The 21,144-nt window shown below is 38.3% G+C and overlaps 2 protein-coding genes across 5 annotated transcripts in view; one reads left to right on the top strand and one right to left on the bottom strand.

Moving 5' to 3' along the window:
* LOC120486601 (uncharacterized) overlaps positions 1–21,144 on the top strand; it is a 147,053-nt gene that overhangs the window by 14,500 nt on the left and 111,409 nt on the right. The window lies entirely within an intron of this gene.
* LOC148995746 (uncharacterized) overlaps positions 2,914–21,144 on the bottom strand; it is a 33,182-nt gene continuing 14,951 nt past the window's right edge. Inside the window, exons 1-4 of one of the 4 annotated variants that reach the window (XM_089121129.1) lie at positions 8,094–8,400; positions 7,810–7,882; positions 3,661–3,926; positions 2,914–3,580 (exon numbers count right to left, since the gene is read on the bottom strand). In XM_089121129.1, the coding sequence (XP_088977255.1) occupies positions 3,429–3,580; positions 3,661–3,926; positions 7,810–7,882; positions 8,094–8,379 (777 nt within the window). In that variant the 5' untranslated portion in view covers positions 8,380–8,400 and the 3' untranslated portion in view covers positions 2,914–3,428. Of the gene's footprint in view, positions 3,581–3,660; positions 3,955–4,160; positions 4,506–5,788; positions 5,926–7,229; positions 7,506–7,585; positions 7,883–8,093; positions 8,424–21,144 lie in introns of those variants that run through there. The other 3 variants (XM_089121131.1, XM_089121127.1, XM_089121122.1) reach the window with 3 other exon arrangements.

Genomic DNA, 21,144 nt, shown 5'->3' with positions numbered 1-21,144 from the left:
CTGATGACGGGAACAGGCAGACGAGCTGAGAAAGAGATACATTTGTTCAGAAAGTGTTTATTGAAGTGTCAGTCCGTCAGTGGGTGTCTCATATGATCTTTATTCCTCTTCATGTATTTATCAAAGGCTAATGTATCAGAGAGGAAAATTATGCTTACTTGAAATTATTCTATTATCTATATAGCTAACAACAGGTGAGACAAACATTAAACTTACAATAGACAGTGAGATTGAAACTCTTGATCATACTGTTGATCTGAAGTTTATAAACTCCAGTGTGTTCAGTTGTGGTGTTTGTGATGGTCAGAGATCCAGTTTGACCGTCCAGCTTCAGTCTGTCTTTAATTCGCTTAATCTTTGAACCAGGATCATGTGCTAAGAAGACTCTAGCACCTTTACTGATTTCAGCTAGAATAATATTTCCTGTAGAGCTCCACCGTATGTGGTCGTCTTTATGTATTTCAGTGAGATCAGTGTTTAGAGTAACAGAATCTCCCTCCATCACTGACACTGAATCACCAAACACACCTGGAGAACATGAGCAGGTTTTACACAGATTAAATAGAATTGAAGAACAGCAGCAGAGATAAAGCACAGGTTTAAATAATGCAGCATATAAATTCAATACATTTGTATTTATACATTTCCATAACGTTTGTAGTTGTGCAAATGTATATTTAAAAATGATTTAAATCATGTTTTAGAAATTACTTGGGGAAAACTTGCATTTGTATTCATTTAAATTAAGATTTCTAAAATGAGAGATCTAAAGACGGATGAAAACAATTTAACCGAAGCAGGATTTTATTACACTCTAAAAAATGCTGGGTTGTTTTAACCCAACTTTGGGTCAAATATGGACTAACCCAGCCGTTGGGTTAAATTTTTACATTACATTTTTAACCCAACATTTCGGGTTTGTCCATATTTGACCCAAAATTGGGTTAAAACAACCCAGCATTTTTTAGAGTGTACTCTAAATAAAAGACACAAATATATTTATAACTTACTGATCAGGCTCCACCAGCACAAACAGAACAAAACAAACACGTGAAACATTTTCAGTTGTTCAGTCAAACATCTGACCTAATAAAACTATAACTGAACTAAGGAAACACAGCAGAAGTAATGTGGCTTGTGAATCCTCCCCCGACAGAGTCTGACCAATAATGCACATGCGCATGATGTACAGTTACATATGTATTATGCTTCTGCCTCTTAGTAAGACTAATTGTTCTTAATGGTGGAAAACACTTTGTTTTATAATTTAACATTGATAGTTGTTAAAACTAGTTGCCTGACTGGGTTAAATAGCTAAAAGTTTAATAATATTTTCTATATTTTGGATAAACCAAGTTTGTATGTAAATATTCAGTTCTCAAGTTTATTTTTTTTTGGAAAAAGTAAACAGTTAAAACCATGTATGATCTCACAGAACCAATTTACTGAAGTTTATCCTGTGAGTCAAACTGAATTTTTTTTTTTTTTTAATTTTAGAAATGTGGTTTGACTGTTGTGTGGGGAAACAAAGCTCATGAAGGGCATGTGTTTGTGTGTGTGTGTGTGTGTGTGTGTGTGTGGTTTGTAAGTGAAGAGCCTCTTCCTGTCCTGCTGTAAATGGCTTTGATAGACATGAGATATTGTGATATAGGGAAAAAAGCAATAGATACACATTGATCAACACTGCCATTCAAAATTTTAGTTTTTAAAAGTTTTTTTTAAAGCTTGTTTTAGAAAGTCATACTTTATTTATTATAGTTAACAAAACTGCAACACTTTGCAGTTTTGCAGTTTACACGCGTTTTTTGCAGTTTACACTTTGCAGTTTTGCAGTTTTTACATATTTACACGCGACTACATGTATACTTATTATAGTAATAACAGTAAATGATGAATAATTACAAGTAACTGATGCTAAACCAAACCCTAACTATGACTCTATAGTAGTTACATGTAGTTCATTAATTTACTCAGAACTTATTTGAGTTTAATAGTATGTAACTACGTCAACTTAAAATAAAGTGCAACAAAAAACAACAATGGTTTTCACAATTTTGTGAAATCTTGTCAACTATCCTCTCTCTCTCTCTCTCTCTCTCTCTCTCTCTCTCTCTCTCTCTCTCTCTCTCTCTCTCTCTCTCTCTCTCTCTCTCTCTCCATTGCCACTCTACGTCCCCTGGTGTTCATCCGTGAGCTCATCTATCTTGTTGTCCTTGGACTGTACTGAACTCCTCTCTCTCCAGTTTTTTATCCATTGATTTTTACTGTCATTTGTTATAACTATATGACCTCTTATTAACAAGAAAGAAAAAAATATGCATAAAGTATAAGCCAGTTCTCCATTAGACACAGATGTTTCCTGTTGAGTGTTTCCAAGTGCTGCTGTTTCTAAAAAAACCCAAGAGATGGCGCCATTGGTCACTTAAAATCAAATCAATATCATAGAAGTGATGACCAAAGTGCTGTCTGTCTTTATCACTACAGGTTGAGGGGAGTGTTATCTGAGATACTTGAATATGTAACACTGATCATCATAATGGTGAAGCAAAGCAAACTGTTATTTCAATAAAACACCAACATCTAAACTTCTGATCATTCTCAATAAGACCTTCTGTAGATGTCTGACAGAAATAAAGCCAACCTGCTTAGTAATACGTGAAGCTGGTAATGCTGTTTATGGAGTTAATCCTCCTCCGAAGAGATCTTGAGAGATCTGTTAGTGTGTTTAATGTTCTGTTGGGGTTTACAAGGTTTCTGTTGTCTGAGTTTTGTGAGGTTACCGTTGTGCTGAAGAGTGCTTCAGTTCAGGGTGAGCCAAAAAACATTGATGTTATGCTGTGTGTTGCTTTATTTAACCCTCTGGGGTTGTTCGGCCCACTTCCAAGAATTTAAATATATATATTTATATTTTTTTTCAAATCACAGCTTCCTCGGAATGGTCCGAAATTTGGTGACTTTGTTGATATTTGGTATTTGAACACCCAAAAAAATTGGGGACAGGATGTGAATAGTCTAAGTGGTTGTAAAAAAAATAAATAGCCACAGTTGGGTTGTTCGGGTCCAAATGGACCCGCATGGAAAATGAATGGGAAATATATCTGTCCTTGAAGTAATCCTAAAGTAATCTGGTACTTGGATTAGGTTACTGAATACTTTTTTTATGAAGTAATTTGTAACTGTATCAGAATACATTATTAAAGTAACCCTCCCAAGCCTGATTATGAGGGACCAAGTTATTAATCAAGACTGGGCAGGTGAACTCGTGAAATATAAGGTGGTGAGACCCTTTAACTTCAAAGTGGAAAAAAAAATATTGAATAAGATGTCAATAAAAAATATTGATAACATATTAATACATAAAGCCATTAAAAATAAATGAAAATTAATAGATGATTGAATTGTTTGAGAATGATAAATGAAATCATCATTTACTGTCCCAATGTGTGAATATGTGCTTGATCTTGTTCAGCTCTTCTGGATCTGATGTCATAAACCAGAAGAATGACGGTAGCCACGCCCACTAGAGCAGAGAGGGCCAATCGGATCAGAGCTTCAGTAGAACCACAACAGTGGACAGAGTCTGAGGAATAAAAACATCAAACTGAGATCAGGTCAGTCAATAAACGTTAATATCAACTAATATGATGAGTGGTGGTGTACCTGCACATGTGTGTCTGCAGAGTGTGTTGATGTCCAGATGTGTGGTCTGGTTGCTGATGGGATTGTTCAGCACACAGCTGTAGGTGTTTTTATCCTGATATTCCACCTCCAGAGGTAGAGAGAGACTGATGCTGAGATCACACACACTGATGCTGGACAATACACTCATTCCTGCGTACCAGGACAGAGTCGCATCACACACACTCAACACTGATGATGAACACACCAATGAACAATTTGATGATGATGATGATGATGAACAGTTTCTACTGATGACAGGAACAGGCAGACGAGCTGAGAAACATGTGAGAAGAAAGAGAAATATGAACACAACAATCAGTATATTTTAGGTGTTGTGAATTGTAGTTTGTGTTGAGTGAGTGTTTAGTGTTTAACTGTCACTGAATGTGTCTGTCAGCTCAAACTATACAATTACAGTATTTAATGTATGAATGTATGTAAACAGATTATGAACAAGTTTAGATAAATTATGTCTCTACTCATTTCATAGACTGAAACATTGAATGTTTTTGATGTCGGTTTTGCTCCAGTTATCTCTAGTGTATAAACTCCAGTGTGTTCAGTTGTGGTGTGTGTGATGGTCAGAGATCCAGTTTGATCGTCCAGCTTCAGTCTGTCTCTGAATCTCCCATCAGGAACATCATCAAATGTGTAGAAGAATCCATATATTTTAAGGATTTCAGCTATAATGTACTTTTCAGCTCCATATTTCCACAGTATGTAGTTGCCTTCATGTATTTCAGTGAGATCAGTGTGTAGAGTAACAGAATCTCCCTCCATCACTGACACTGACTGTATTTCATTTGTTTCGGCAGCAAACACACCTGGAGAAAAACATGAACAGGTTTCAGATTAATGCTCATGTTGGTTTAGAAAGCCTGAGATCAGTTTGTAACCTTTAACAGCAGAAGTGAGTGACAACACACAAAAATGAAAATATAGGTAACACTTTATTTGAAGGGGTGTGCATAAGACTGACACGACACTGTCATAAACATGACATAACACCTGTCATGAACATGGAGTCTTTATGAATGTTTATGACTGTTGTCATTAAGTGTCATTCGGTAAATTATGACACTTTTAAATGCAAAGTTGACATTGTTTAAAATGTCTTTGTTATGACAACTTGACATTAACCAAGGAATCATAACCTGTCACAAATATGTCATAACAGGTCTAATTATCAAACTTAAAGAAGTTATTTAGCTTTGCGTTGACATTACATCACTCTGTCATGTGTGGTTGGTTTTGACTTTGGATGTCATGACACCATTATAACTGTGACATGAATATGTTACTTGTCCTCAAGTAAAGTGGAACACATTGTACTAGTTATAAAGATGTCATTAAGGGTTATTACACTGTCAAATGCTGTCAAACAACAGGGTCATTAATATTTCCCCTTACCTCAAGTAAAGTGAAACACGTTGGACTAGTTGTAAAGATGTCCGGTTGACAGGTTATGATTTCTTGGTTAATGTCAAGTTGTCATGACAAAGATATTTCTGTCTTTGTTAATGTCAAGTTGTCATAATCAAGAAATTTTTCGTCTTTGTTAATGTCAAGTTGTCACAACAAAGACAATTTAAACATTGTCAACTTTGCATTAAAAGTGTCATAATTTACCGAATGATACTTAATGACAACAGTCATAAACATTCATAAAGACTCCTTCATGTTCATGACAGGTGTTACGTCATGTTTATGAGTGTCATGTCAGTCTTGTGCACACCCCTTCAAATAAAGTGTTACCAAAATATATATAATCAATAATTTGATCTTTAATGTGTTTATGATCTACTGTAGAGTGAAATTAAAAAATATGACGCATCAAATATAGCTTGAAATAACAAGTTTAAATATGCTGAATATATTTAACACATTTTTATTACTAAATTTGACTAGTTGTTTATGATTTTCTGCAGAAGTATTTACAATTATTGAAATTATTATTTTATTTTTTTTATTTCGGATTTGCATCTGTAATCGTTTAAATTAAAATACCAGAAACAATAAGAGAGATTTGATCACGGCAAATGAAAATAATCTAATGTGAACTGCAACAGGAGTTTATTACTCTGAGATATGAATATTTATAACTTACCGATCAGACGGCAGAAGCACAAACTGAACAAAACAAACACGTGAAACATTTCCTGATGTAAAAACACGAGCAAAACTGATCTAAACAAACACAACAGATGTAATGTGGCTTCTGAGCAAGTCCTCACTCGACAGAGTCTGACCTAATTAACACACACACACACACACACACACACACACACACACACACACCTACACCTACAAACACAACAGATGTAATGTGTCGTCTGAGCAAGTCCTCACTCACCAGAGTGTGACCCTCCTATTACACACACACACACACACACACACACACACACACAGTTTTCTTTTTCTGTTTATGATAACACACACACACACACACACACACACACACAAACACATGCACACACACAAATTATATATTTTTTTTTAATTTCCCAGCATGCACTGCGGCAGGAATGAATGATGTAGAGACTGTGAGTGAATCTCGTTGTTATTTACTGTTCCTCATTATGAGCAGATCCTCGTCTTTCCAAAGCCGATTGAAACTGAGTTATTCCAACTTTAGTTTTATAATTGGTTTAATAGATTTAAAATGATGCATTCAAACTCCACTTTCCTGACTGTGTTAAATATTTAAAAATAGAAAAATATTGTCTGAATATTGGATTAATTACTATTCATGGTAAAATAAAAACTCTAGTGATTTTAAAATTGTTGTTTATTTATTCAGTTCACAATTTTAATCATATATACATAAAGGGAAAATGTAGAGAGTTAAAAGTGTGTGATCTGCAGGTTTAGTGATGTTCGAGTCAGACTGAAACTGCGGTGGGTTTTCTTCAGAAATGTGTTTTGATCTGTTGGTGGACACACACATCTTAGGTGAGAAAATGGCCATCAGAGCTGGTGTGTGTGTGTGTGTGTTAGTTTGTAGGTGAAGAGCGTCTTCCTGTCCTGATTTTAATCTACACAAACATGCTGAGAAACTGAGGGAGAAAAGCAATACACACACAATGATCACACAACACTGCCATTCAATAATTTAGCTTGTTAAAGTTATTATCTTTTGTTTCAGAAATGTATACTTTTATATTACATTAGAAAAAACACACATTTTATACATTCTTGTACTCAGTTTCCTCTGAGGTGTTTATTATTACAGGTGTCAATGTCAACATGCATGCAGTAATTTTACACAGTTTTCTTTTTCTGTTGTTTATGATCTGACTAAAGACATTTCTAGAGGTTTATTGAGTACAATCTCACGATGGTGAATGACTTACTGCAGGTTTGATTTGTCCTGCATGCAAAACCAAAGACGTTGATATTATTATAATAATCCCAGTGTATTTAAACTGTAAATATTGTCTGTAAATCAATGCAATGTTTTTAATTAAAGTAATATAATTAATTTCCCATTGATGATCTTCATCAGAGCTTTAAGGTTTTGTGAAAATGTGTAATGATCTCTTGGACATATGAATGCAGTGTATGAATCAGGATGTGGTTTGGAAAGTTGTTGAAGGTCTAGAGACTCATGCATGTTTATCTGAGAATGAAAGTGTGAATCAATGATGTTCTTCTGCTGTTTGTTTGCATGTGTGCTTGATCTTGTTATTGAATATGTGCTTGATCTTGTTCAGCTCTTCTGGATCTGATGTCATAAACCAGAAGAATGACAGTAGCCACGCCCACTAGAGCAGAGAGGACCAATCGGATCACAGCTTCAGTAGGACCACAACAGTGGACAGAGTCTGAGGAATAAAAACATCAAACTGAGATCAGGTCAGTCAATAAACATTAATATCAACTAATATGATGAGTGGTGGTGTACCTGCACATGTGTGTCTGCAGAGTGTGTTGATGTCCAGATGTGTGGTCTGGTTGCTGATGGGATTGTTCAGCACACAGCTGTAGGTGTTTTTATCCTGATATTCCACCTCCAGAGGTAGAGAGAGACTGATGCTGAGATCACACACACTGATGCTGGACAATACACTCATTCCTGCGTACCAGGACAGAGTCGCATCACACACACTCAACACTGATGATGAACACACCACTGAACATGATGAAGATGATGAAGAACAGTGTGAAGAGTTACTGATGATGACAGGAACAGGCAGACGAGCTGAGAAACATGAGAGAATAGAGATAAATCTGGATAAATCTAATCAACAATCATATTTTCGGATCAGTGTATTGAGTGAGTGTTTTGACAGTTGACAGTTAGTGATCGTGTTTGTGATCTCAAAATATAAATAAACTCAATATGATTTACAAATCAATATGTTAATAATTAATAAAGAATGTAGAACGCAGGATTGGTGATCTCTACTCACCATAGACAGAAACATTGAACGTTTTAAAGGTCAGTTTAGTTCCAAATATCACTACTTGATAAACTCCAGTGTGTTCAGTTGTGGTGTGTGTGATGGTCAGAGATCCAGTTTGATCGTCCAGCTTCAGTCTGTCTCTCCCATCAGGAACATCATCATATGTGGAGAAGATTTGTTTCTTTTTTTTAATTTTAGCTATAAGAGATTTTTCAGGTCCAAATGTCCATGTTATGTCATCGTTCCGTATTTCATTAATATCAGTGTTTAGAGTTACAGAATCTCCCTCCATCACTGACACTGACTGTATTTCATTTGTTTCGGCCCCAAACACACCTGGAGAACATGAAGAGAGACAGATTAAGATTGATTTACAAAGCGAAATATTAATTGAAGAACATTCAGAGCAGCTGCAAAGACAGAGAAGCAAATTGAAAGTTAAAGATGGTAAAAAGGATTTATCGTTAATATATATATTTTTAACTTATCTACTATAGAGTAAAATCAATGTGTGATGTTACATAATATATTAAAAAATAAATAAATACATGATGATAATTTCATGGTGAAATGAACCCTTAGCAGCAGCTTTATTACCCTGAAACTGAAACGAATTAAATCATAAAAATGTTTTTATAACTTGCCCATCAGACTCCAGCAGCACAAACAAAACCAAAAAAACATCGTAAAAAATGTCCTCAGTTCTTCAGCGCTGATCTAATAAGACTGTATGCTTATCTGGTGTGTGAATCTTCTTTTTCGGAGTTGGACCCTCCTAGATCACACATACACGTGATCTGAACATAGGTCTTCATGCTCATATGAAGACATTCTTTGAAAGTTCATTCATTTTTTTTTTAAAATTAGGTATGTAAAAAACATTGTGTGATATTGAGCCTGAACCCTACTGATTTAAAAGTGATTTTATATAATTCACTCAGTTGTTGTGTATGAAAAAAACAGTAAAGTAAAAACTGTCTGCCACCTCACAGTACCCAACTTAAAGTTTAGCTTTTGAGTCAAACTGAAACCTCTGCGGTCAGTTGTCTTCAGAAATGCTGTTTTCTCTAATGGTTGACAAACTTGTTTGTGTTAGAGAAAGGGTATTTAGGGCATGTGTTTAAGTTTGGTGAGGGGCATTTTCCTGCTTCTAGCACAGCTCAGACTCTTAAATCTACAGATGCATTGATTGAACCAGAATGAGAAACTATTCTTGATAAAGACCAGTGGTTTGACTTATTCAAAACGACAAACTCTTTGTCAAAACTTTTTAATTGCAGTTTACTTTTTTAGATTTCACGTGTGTTTTTAAGGTCCAACTAGAAACAAAGAAACTCTGATGCCAAACCCTGTTATGAAATAAAGCCGTCGTGTTTACAACAGGGACAATGAGCGCTTATCAGGATAGTCTTTATGCCAACATCTCAAAGAGTTTTGCTTGAGGCACTGTGCCATGGGAACAGAGCGTTTTTCACGGAGGCCTCGAGTTTCTCCTAGAGCACCGAGGAACAGGCCTGGAAATGGTGAAGGATGAGAGAGAAACAGGCCTGGGAACAGTGAAGGATGAAAGAGGACCAGGCCTGGGAACAGTGAAGGATGAGAGAGAAACAGGCCTGGGAACAGTGAAGGATGAAAGAGGACTGAGCCTGGGAACAGTGAAGGATAAGAGAGGACCAAGCCTGGGAACAGTGAAGGATGAGAGAGAAACAGGCCTGGGAACAGTGAAGGATGAAAGTGGACCAGGCCTGGGAACAGTGAAGGATAAGAGAGGACCAAGCCTGGGAACAGTGAAGGATGAGAGAGGACCAAGCCTGGGAACAGTGGAGGATGAGAGAGAAACAGAGAGAGGACTAGGCCTGGGAACAGTGAAGGATGAGAGAGAAACAGGCCTGGGAACAGTGAAGGATGAGAGAGAAACAGGCCTGGGAACAGTGAAGGATGAGAAAGGACCAGGCCTGAGGAGAGAAGAACAGGCCTGGGAACAGTGAAGGATAAGAGAGGACCAGGCCTGAAGAGGGAGGAACAGGCCTGGGAACAGTGAAGGATGAGAAAGGACCAGGCCTGAGGAGAGAAGACCAAGCCTGGGAACAGTGAAGGATGAGAGATGACCAGGCCTGAAGAGGGAGGAACAGGCCTGGGAACAGTGAAGGATAAGAGAGGACCAAGCCTGGGAACAGTGGAGGATGAGAGAGAAACAGAGAGAGGACCAGGCCTGGGAACAGTGAAGGATGAGAGAGAAACAGGCCTGGGAACAGTGAAGGATGAGAGAGAAACAGGCCTGGGAACAGTGAAGGATGAGAAAGGACCAGGCCTGAGGAGAGAAGAACAGGCCTGGGAACAGTGAAGGATAAGAGAGGACCAAGCCTGGGAACAGTGAAGGATAAGAGAGGACTAAGCCTGGGAACAGTGAAGGATGAGAGAGAAACAGGCCTGGGAACAGTGAAGGATGAGAGATGACCAGGCCTGAAGAGAGAGGAACAGGCCTGGGAACAGTGAAGGATGAGAAAGAAACAGGCCTGGGAACAGTGAAGGATGAAAGAGGACCAGGCCTGAGGAGAGAAGAACAGGCCTGGGAACAGTGAAGGATGAGAGAGAAACAGGCTTGGGAACAGTAAAGGAAGAGTGAGGAACAGGCCTGGGAACAGTGAAGGATGAGAGAGGACCAGGCCTGAGGAGAGAGGAACAGGCCTGGGAACAGTGAAGGATGAGAGAGGCACAGGCTTGGGAACAGTAAAGGAAGAGAGAGGAACAGGCCTGGGAACAGTGAAGGATGAGAGAGGAACAGGCCTGGGAACAGTGAAGGATGAGAGAGGACCAGGCCTGGGACATTTACGTTGTGTTTAATTATGTTTATATGTGGCATGAGGGATTGTCCATGAGGGACTGCCTCTTTAGTTTTGTTGTTTGTTTACTTTGGTTATTAAAGTAACCATGAACTTTGGTCGGTTCCTGCCTCCTCCCTCCCTGCACTATAAAACCTTGCTACATTTGGTGCCGAAAAACCCAAGAGGAAGGAGCCCTCATCGCTGCGGGGAAGTCGCGATAACATTGTGTCGTATTAGAGGAGAATCTGCCACCAATGACGCTCAAGGAGGACTGTTCGAGGGGACGGATACTCGTCTCCATCCACCAGAGCATGAGGGGGCGGCTGCCATCATGGCCGTTTGTCGACATCAGGGCCTGCATCCAGGTTCCAGCGTGTGGAGGAGCAGGGGTCAAGGGGCCTTGCTGCAGGACGCCGATGAGAAGGAGCCGTCGTCGCCATCAGGGGACGGGGGGAGAAGAGGGGCTTCCAACTGCCACCGCCAGGTATCATGAAGAAGCTCTCCTGGCTGAATGAGGAACAAGCGGCAGTGCGGCAACCAGACCAAAAATATTTCCTCATCCATCTGTCTCCTTTTCTCTTGCCTCGTCTGCCCTTACCCTCAGGTGCTGCATCTCGAGGATACGTGGGGACAGTTTTAAAATAAAGGAGACACAAAAACTTTTGATCGGTTTTGATCGATCCCCTGACCCCTGAACATGGCATCACACGGATCTATCAAACCTCCATCTGTGCCCGGGACTCTTTCCTCATTGGCAACATGCCTGTCGTCCGTCCACATGGAGGCGTTGAATAATATCCCACCATGCTCCTCCTGGGCTTCCGGGTTTCATTTAGTCTCTTCCCACATAAACCAAACCACCTCCTGTTCCTCTCGCTATTCCTATCATCATCTCTTCCCTGGTTTCTGCCTGCCTTTCAGCCAGGCCATATTTCAAAGCATCAGCCTGCATTGTGAGAGGCATTGTGTGATACTAGAATTTGAGCACTGGTACCTGTGGAAGAGCTTTTAGATTCTGGAGGGCTGTGTTCAGAAGTGTTTATAGAGCACCGTGTCAGGGAATGTAGTGGTATTATTAGAAGAGATTTTCTGCTTTGTACACTAGAGAGCAATGATGTGCTCGTGTTACATTTGACAAAATATCCACCTGAGTGATAATGTAACCAATGCAATGCACTTATTAATATTCAATTATATTTTGCAAAAAGAATAAAGCAAGAGCAGCAAATTACAGAAAAAAGGAGCATAGTAGGGTTGTGGTTAATTTTTAATAATAGGCATTAGGTCCAAATAATAAACTAAAAATATATATATATTTGTATGTTTTGATACTGGTAAATGTCATACATCACACAATAGCACCAAAAAACAAACAAACAAAACCCAGTGACATCCTGGCAGAGAAAAAAATGTGAATAAAACCAAAAGTGAGAGGTATTTTCCTGTATTGAGCTGTAACAATATGGTATTTCATCGTCGTTTTCTGGGTACTTTTTCATACACAGACTAATGCTAAGCTTAATCAAGTTCAAGAATCTGCTGATGCGACAGAACTGGTTTCTATCTGAATAACCTTGCTATTCTCTTCACAAGACCACACCCAGAAAGCAATATAAGTCTTTTCACCGTTTAACTATAGACCTGATATAGTCTGGCTATGAGTAACACAGTTCGGGCCAAAATAACCTGGAATTTGGTTACATGTAGTTTTTTTTTGTTTGTTTTTTTTTTTCAAAAATACCTGGATGTTGTATGATACTCCATCATGTAAGCAAAGTAAACCGTGAGTACAAGGTGTTTGGTTTCATTTCTTCACTCATTTAATTTATTTATCTAATTGATGCCAAGTCTGTGGGTTATGGTTTAGACGTCTAGTACATTTTTACGTTCGTTTTAGCCTAGATGACCAGGGAGTGTTTGGTCAGCTATTAAATGTCTTTTAAACACAAAATTGCTTGCTGGGATATTAAAGCAAACTATAAATCTACAAATGTAATTTTTTTTAATTTTTATTAGTAGGCCACAGACCATGTGTAACAGTCAAAATTGTTATATGTATAGGATATGTAGAGATCCATGCACAGATTCTTGTGTTAAGAGGGTGTCTACAAAGTTGTTTACACAAATCAGAGTTTGTACAGATGTGGAGAACAGCAGAGTTGGAGTAATGATAAATTATGATGAATTTTGGGGGGCGCTATGGAGTACCGCGTGAAGTAGACGTGTTTTGCTGAGCTCCTCTCCATATTTCCAATTATTCGGTCACTGTTTAAATTTCTCTTTTTTTCTACCTGGGATTACTTATACGTGTTTTATTGAAGAGCTGTACAATGACTAAGCCAAAAGCTGAAAAGGGGAAGAAGTTGGATAAAGCATTGAATGAATCCCCTGCTCAATCACAGTCGGAGATGGCAGAGCAGGCCGCGGCATCCCCGGGGTCGAGTGGCGGAGCTGACGCCGAATCTACCAGTATACTTCTGGCAATACAAAACATGAACAAGACGATGACTGATCGATTTGATCTTCTGGAAGCATCTCTGACATCCACTCAAGCATCTTTAGCGTGCCTCGGGGATAGAATTAAGGAGGTGGAGAATGCTACTGCTGACTATGACCGCCGCCTTTCTCTCGTCGAGCAGAAGTGCTTAAAAGTACAATCAGAGAACAGATCACTCCGCGAGAAAGTGATCGATTTAGAGGCTCGCTCCAGACGGCAAAACATTAAAATCGTAGGCTTACCTGAGAAGATTGAAAATGGGCGCCCCACGGAATTCCTGACCAAGTTCATCCCTGACTTGCTGGGCGCTAGCAACTTCTTGAAGCCGTTAGAAGTAGATCGAGCACATCGTCTCGGGAGACAATTTTCTGGAGAAGACGCGCGGCCGCGTGTGATGATTGCCCGAATTCATCACTTTCAAATAAAAGAAAAAATACTTCAGCTGGCTCGTCAACAATTTCCTCTGCGCTACAAGGGCAGGCCAATACACATCTTTCCCGATCTTCCGGCTGAAATAATGAAGCAGCGGCAGTCATTCAATGATGTCAGGAAGCGTCTCCGAGAAACCGGCGTGAGAAGCGGCTTCATTTATCCGGCAAGATTGCGCGTCACTCATGGTACCACTGACAAGGTGTTTTCCTCGCCCGAGGAAGCGGAGGCCTTTATCGGGACGCTGTCTTGAAAAGCATTCAGTGCCTACTTATGCTGTCTTAACAGCTGGTATGTGACTTTTATCTAACAGCTACTGTTGCTCAGACTTGGACATGTAACATTATATGACCGTTTTCTTTGTTTAAAATTTGCTCAAGTGATTGGAGAAGGAGTTAGGGCTTTCTAGTTGTAGTTTCGCTGTTTCGATGGTCCAGCTACCCCTCAGTGAGTGTTTGGGATGCGTGTTCTCACTTTGTTCGGGGAAGTGGGACGGGGGTGGGGGGGTGACGTTCCTTTTCCGCGAGTTATATTTTTTTATTTTTTTTTGTTTCACCACTAATTGTTTTAAAAGGGCGCCAGGCTTGTACATTGTTTATTTTCAGCTTTTGTATGAATCCTAATTTAACCTCAAAGGGCAGTGGCATCACTTTTACCAGCTGGAACGTGCGTGGCCTGGGTCATGCGATCAAGCGAGCTAAAGTTTTCTCGCATTTGAAATCTCTATCTGCTGATGTGATGTACTTACAGGAGACCCATATTAGGCCTACGAGAGAAAAGATGCTTAAATGCAGCTGGGTTGGCCATATCTTCCAGTCCACGTTCTCAAGCAAGGCAAGAGGAGTTGCAATTTTAATCCGTAAAACAGTTCCTTTTAGACATGTTTCTACTTTGAGCGATCAAAACGGTCGATATATTATGGTAACTGGTTACATTTATTCATTTCATGTTACACTTCTCAATGTATATGGGCCTAACTTTGATGATCCTACTTTCTTTGCTAAAATATTTAACTTACTGTCTGATTCTGCCGATTCGCATGTTATTTTAGGTGGTGATTTTAACTGTGTGCTTGATAATGTTTTGGACAGGTCTGCCCAAATAAGCCAGTTACCTTCTGCCTCCACAGTTCTAAATAACCTTATGTCCTCTATGAATCTAGTTGACATATGGAGACTGATACACCCTACAGGTAGAGACTATTCTTTTTTTTCACAAAGACACAAGTCTTTTTCTAGAATAGATTATTTTCTAATTGATTCAAAACTTATATCAAACGTGATATCTTCAAACTACCACAACATCTTAATCTCTGATCACTCTCCGACTTCAGTGGTTTTCGACCTTGGCCAGAAGACTAAACCATATTGCTGGCGTTTTCATCCTTCTCTACTTTCTGATGAATCATTTTGCCAATTTATTTCTGAAAAAATCTCAGATTTCCTAGATATTAATGATAATTCTGAAGTCACTGACTCAACTTTATGGGAATCTTTTAAGGCTGTTATTAGGGGTCAAATAATCTCTTTTGAATCTTCGGCCAGACGAGCCAAAAGTAGACGCCTTGCAGAAATAGATGAGGAATTATCTCAATTGGAACTCTCCTATAGAATTTCCTCTAGCCCCTCTACCTTACAGACTATTCTTAAATTAAAGTATGAATACAATACTATTTTATCAGGACAGGTTTGGGATCAATTGTTGAGGATAAGACAAAAATATTTTGAGTTAGGGGATAAGCCTCATAAATTGCTTGCACGACAGCTGAGGGGTTTACAAGCAAATAAAGCCATACACAAAATAAAATCAAAAGCAGGGGACATACTTGTGGATCCTAAAAGTATAAATGATCGTTTTAGGGAATATTATGAACAATTGTATACGTCAAGAGCAAAAGGGGACATTTCTAATTGGCTAGGACAATTGAATCTTCCTAAATTGAGTGACGCTGCCTGTGAGGCTTTAAACTCTGAAATCACTATCCCAGAGATTGTTGATTCTATAAGATCTTTTCCTAACGGCAAGGTGGCGGGGCCAGATGGTTTCAGTATTGAACTATATAAAAAATATTCTGGAAAGCTGGCTCCCCTTTTACTGAGGATGTTCACTCATTCTCTTGAATCTCAAAAGTTCCCTGATACATTATACGATGCTAATATTTCACTTATATTAAAAGAGGGTAGGGATGAGACTGAGCCTTCATCTTATCGGCCTATTGCATTACTTAACTCTGACGTGAAAATTTTTACGAAATTATTAGCTAATAGGTTAAATAAATACATTTCATCCATTATACATTTGGATCAAACTGGTTTTGTTCCTAATAGATTTTCATTTTTTAATGTTAGAAGATTAATGAACATAATGTACCATAAATATAAAAAAGGCTCTAAAGTGGCTACTCTATGCTTAGATGCAGAAAAGGCCTTTGATCAGGTGGAATGGCCTTATATGGTGAGAGTCATGGAGGAATGTGGGTTTGGTAGTCGTTTTGTGTCGTGGATTACAACATTATATGCTCGCCCAACCTCTTCCGTACTCACAAACCAAGAAAAGTCGAAGTCCTTTTTATTACATCGAGGGACGCGTCAAGGATGTCCCCTCAGCCCCTTGCTGTTTGCAATTGCGATCGAACCCCTTGCGATTAGTATTAGAAACCATCCATCTATTGAGCCCGTAAGACTCGGAAATGTGGATCATCACATCTCCTTGTACGCAGATGATGTTGTTCTCTTTCTGTCAAATCCTGAGCAGTCAGTCCCTTTGCTGTTAGATCTTATCGAATCTTTTGGTACAGTATCGGGATATACAATTAATTGGCAGAAGAGTGAATTCATGTCTTTAGGTGGTGACCTTGATCCTGAATTTCTGCAAAATCTCCCTTTCAAAATTACAGACAGACTTAAGTATCTTGGAGTTGTTTTGCCCAAAAACCATAAATTAATTTTTAAGTTGAATTTTCTACAAAAATTAGAGGATTTAAAGACAGACATTAGCAAATGGAGAACTCTTCCTCTTTCAATGATAGGCCGTATAAACGCTGTTAAAATGGTTTCTCTGCCGAGATTCTTGTATCTATTTCAAAACCTTCCTATTTTTTTGACAAAGTCTTTTTTCAAAACATTAGACTCAATTATCCTGCCTTTTATCTGGGGTTTTAAAGCTCACAGAATATCAAAAATACATTTACAGAAACCAAGGGATAAGGGCGGGCTAGGGTTACCTTGCTTTCTACATTATTATTGGGCAGCGAATGCGAGGGCCCTTGTTTATTGGCAGGGGGATTATAAAACAGAAATTTCAACTGACACTCCCCCCTGGGTTTCCATTGAAAAAAACGGTGTTAAAAATAGTTCACTTCCAGCACTTCTCTTTACAAACACCATATTGCCTACATCTGTTAAGGTGGATAATTTTATTGTCTCAAACTGTTTGAAGATATTGCGCCAAATTAAGAAAGTTTGCAGACTACCCAACACTGCTATTTTCGCACCTGTATATCGAAATCACGCATTTCCCCCTTCTTTATCAGATGCAACATTCAATATGTGGAGGCTGAATGGTATTGTTACCTTGGAGGATTTGTACATTAATAAACATTTTGCTTCTTTTTCTCAATTAAAAGAGAAGTTTTCTCTTCCCGCAACACACTTTTTTCGACATTTGCAGATAAGAAATTATGTACGCCACGCAGTGCCTAATTTTGAATCTATGCCAGAGGAAAAGAGGATTTATAAACTGTTGTTGGGATCGCCTGTTTCCAAAAATTTGATTTCAAATTTTGTTACTGTGTTTTCTGAAGAAATTAGTTGTTCTACACATTCCTTAAAAAATGCTTGGGAGGAGGAACTGGGTATTCAGATTGGGGCTGAAGTGTGGGAGGAAAGCCTTAGCAGGGTTCGTTCTTGTTCTATTAACTCCAGACATCAGTTAATTCAATTTAAGGTGATGCATAGACTGCACTATTCAAAATCTAAATTACACAGAATTTTCCCCACTATTTCTCCTACATGTGACCGTTGTAAATCTGCAGAAGGCTCTCTTACCCATCTCTTTTGGACATGCCCTAAGCTTTACGAGTTTTGGTGTAAGGTCTTTAAGTGGTTCTCTGACATGTATGGTTTTGTGCTTAACCCTGATCCAGAGATTGCATTATTTGGATATTCTCTCTCTTTGTCAGACCATAGTGTCTCTGTACAAAGCACTATTATTTATGGAATGATTATTGCCAAGAGCATCATTCTAAGACTCTGGAAATCAGATACTGTTCCTCAGTTCAAGACCTGGTTGACTCAACTCACTGGAATACTCCACATGGAGAGAGTACGGTATGGAATTATGAGTAACCTTGATAAATTTTACAACATATGGCAACCATTTCTGGATCATCTTACCCAGTTCAACGCAAACTCTGATCAGTAATGTATGCTCTGCCCTCCACTCAATTTTTTATTGTGCTCCCTTACTGAAATTGTATATGTCCTGGTTGCTTTTATTTATCAGTTGATTCCTTTTTATTCGTTTTTTTTTTATTTATTTTCTATTTTAGTTCTATATTATTGTTATTAATATCATCCACCATTAATAATTATTCATTCTGTTGTTTCTGCTGATATTATCATTCATTGAGTTGTATACATCTAAATGTATTTTGTTTTCTTTTGCTTTTTTGTAAAATTTAAAATCCTAATAAAAATACTTATAAAAAAAAAAAAAAAAATTATGATGAATTTTAGCTTAGGGCGAGGAAAAGGCAAACGCGTGTTTTAAATAGACCAATCTGAGGACCAAGCACAGAAACATTAACCAGCAGTACAAACCAAGTCAAGTGTGTGACCTTATGAGTAGTGCTTGGACAAAAAAATCAATAAAAATAAAATAACAAATAATTAAATATCCTAAAGATTTTCAGCATGCATCTCAATTCTCTCTCCGTATTCTGAGCTTAGTTTGTAACAGCAGATGACACTGCATGCTTTAGAAACAACCGTACTCTTAAATCTTCTATGAAATCATGTTTCAGTATGTTTCGAAAAGGTTGAAGCGAATTACAAGTGCGTTCACAGAGAGCTGTTTACATTAAAGGGGGGGTTGACTGCTTTTTTTCTTTGCATGATTGTGTTTATGGGGTGCAATATAACATGTATTCGTGATTTTTCATTTTTTTAAAAGTCTTATTTTTCATAAACTTCACGTTTATTGTCAGCCGCGCTCTCCTAGTCCTCTGTCCTCGAACGAGCGGTTGACTTCCTGATTCTATGAAACCACTCCCTCAGAAACACGTCGTGGGCTCAGATTGGTTAGCTTGGTCCGGTGTGTTGTGATTGGCTAAACTGTCGCTTACGTTTTCCGGAAAGTTAACGTCCATTACCTTTACGGGCACGTCATGAGCTCCGGTGTGTTTTTTTTTTTTTTTTTTTTTTTTTTTTTGGTGAAGAGATGGGTCCGCCTGAAGAGATGAGTCCCACCTTAGAACCCCATAGTATGGCAGTAGTATGCCTGATCTAAATATGTTCTCGCGATGTGTAATTTAATCAGAAGTAATTTTTATAGCCTGTAAGTTTTGGTTCACTAATTTTATTGCATGATGTTCTGTTTTAAGAAATAATTATGACAAATCATGTGAATTAGAACACAAAATGACATGAATGTAATTTAAAAAAATGCATTATGCCTTATTGTTTAATAACAAATAACTTAACGTTGCAAAACATACGTGAAAATGCTATTTCTTTCATTAATCAGGATAAAAAAAAAAAAATTATGATATGAATTAAGTTTGATAATGATTAGGCTACATTACGATTTGTGATTCAGTAATTTTTATTACACTGTCCTGTAATAGACAAACAATTCATATTATCAACATATCGCGCTGATTATTAAGACAAAAACAGTGACAATTATAATTGCATTTCGAATACGGTAAGTATAAGCTGCGGTAAATCTCAGCTAGCATGAATCATCGGATAAATGCTATGCTACTAAGCTAACTAAAAACACTAAGAACGAGAAATGTTTAAATGTACAATCTATACTAGTATATGAACCATATAAGTTAAAATACATTAATGACTCGTTATAACGTATTTCAAACGTCTCTTTTAATAAAGTGATTTGTAACCAGGCACTAAAGCGATTACCCATAAAACTAGCTTTGAACCAATCGGATCGCTTGGGTCCTAAGGTGGGACTCATCTCTTCAGGCGGACCCATCTCTTCACCACACCGGTCCAGATGTAAATATGCGTCGAACTGCAGTATCAGTATGACCCAGAATCAGACCGAGAAAGCCGCGATGAAGCGAGTCAAACAGAACCACACACGGCTCTTAATAAACATTTCTGAATGATGATTTGCTACATTTTTTTTAACTTTATACACGTTTGTTTAACACAATAGCATCTGACTGGCAACAATAGCAGCTACTAATGTTATACTCAAACAGCGTTGGCATGTTTACGTTCTTGATCAAATCGAAAATAACGTTATAAAATATATATACATGAAAAATACATTTACAACATTAGCACAATACAAAATTCATGTTTGTACACGTTTGTCGTAGACACAAAATAGCATAACTAATACCCTAGTGGCAATAAAGCTAGCGCTGGCATTTGAAAAAAACTAAAACACAAGGCTAACGTTACGTCTGGAATTATACATGCAAATACATTTAAAATGATTAAGTCTTCGCCTACTTACAGGTTGTGGCCCAACAACTGCCTCTGGTTTTAAAGTCGGATCTGCTTCATGTTTTAGTAACCGTTTCTTGTTGAATCCGGTGTTGAACTCGTGGAGATTCTGGAAGCTGTCTTCCGTAAAATGCGCAGCACAGAGAGCTAGATTACGATCGTCATTTTCAGGAACATAATCAAACATAAATTGTATCCATTGTTGACGAAGTACAGCGTTTGTGGGAAGTTCGAAGACATAAGACCTGACAGCTGCGTGAACACAACACTCGACGAGTCGACGTGCCTCAGAAATATACGCATGCCCTTTTCTGCATATTCCGGAGGGAGCGGTTGATGCAAATGTGTGGGTTAGTGACGTACCATAACCTAGCTGTAGTCCCAATCCAGTCGTTTTTGTAGGCAATATACTTCCTGATTTTTAAATGACGATATCTCTGCTTACACTGAACTTTCAGCGCTGCAACTTTGCAGATACTGTTCATGCACCAACAGCAACATTACACACTATTTAAAATGAAAAAAGTGAAACCGCAGTCAACCCCCCCTTTAATGAACCTAAAGTGCCATCTATTGATAAAAACTAAGCTCAGTTTCAAGAGAGAATC

This window comes from Pimephales promelas, chromosome 2 (genome assembly GCF_988280905.1).
Source record: "Pimephales promelas chromosome 2, fPimPro1.hap1.1, whole genome shotgun sequence".
NCBI classification, from domain to species: domain Eukaryota; kingdom Metazoa; phylum Chordata; class Actinopteri; order Cypriniformes; family Leuciscidae; genus Pimephales; species Pimephales promelas.
The sequence above is the reverse complement of the archived record's forward strand: the minus strand, read 5'-3'. Positions and strand labels throughout refer to the sequence as shown.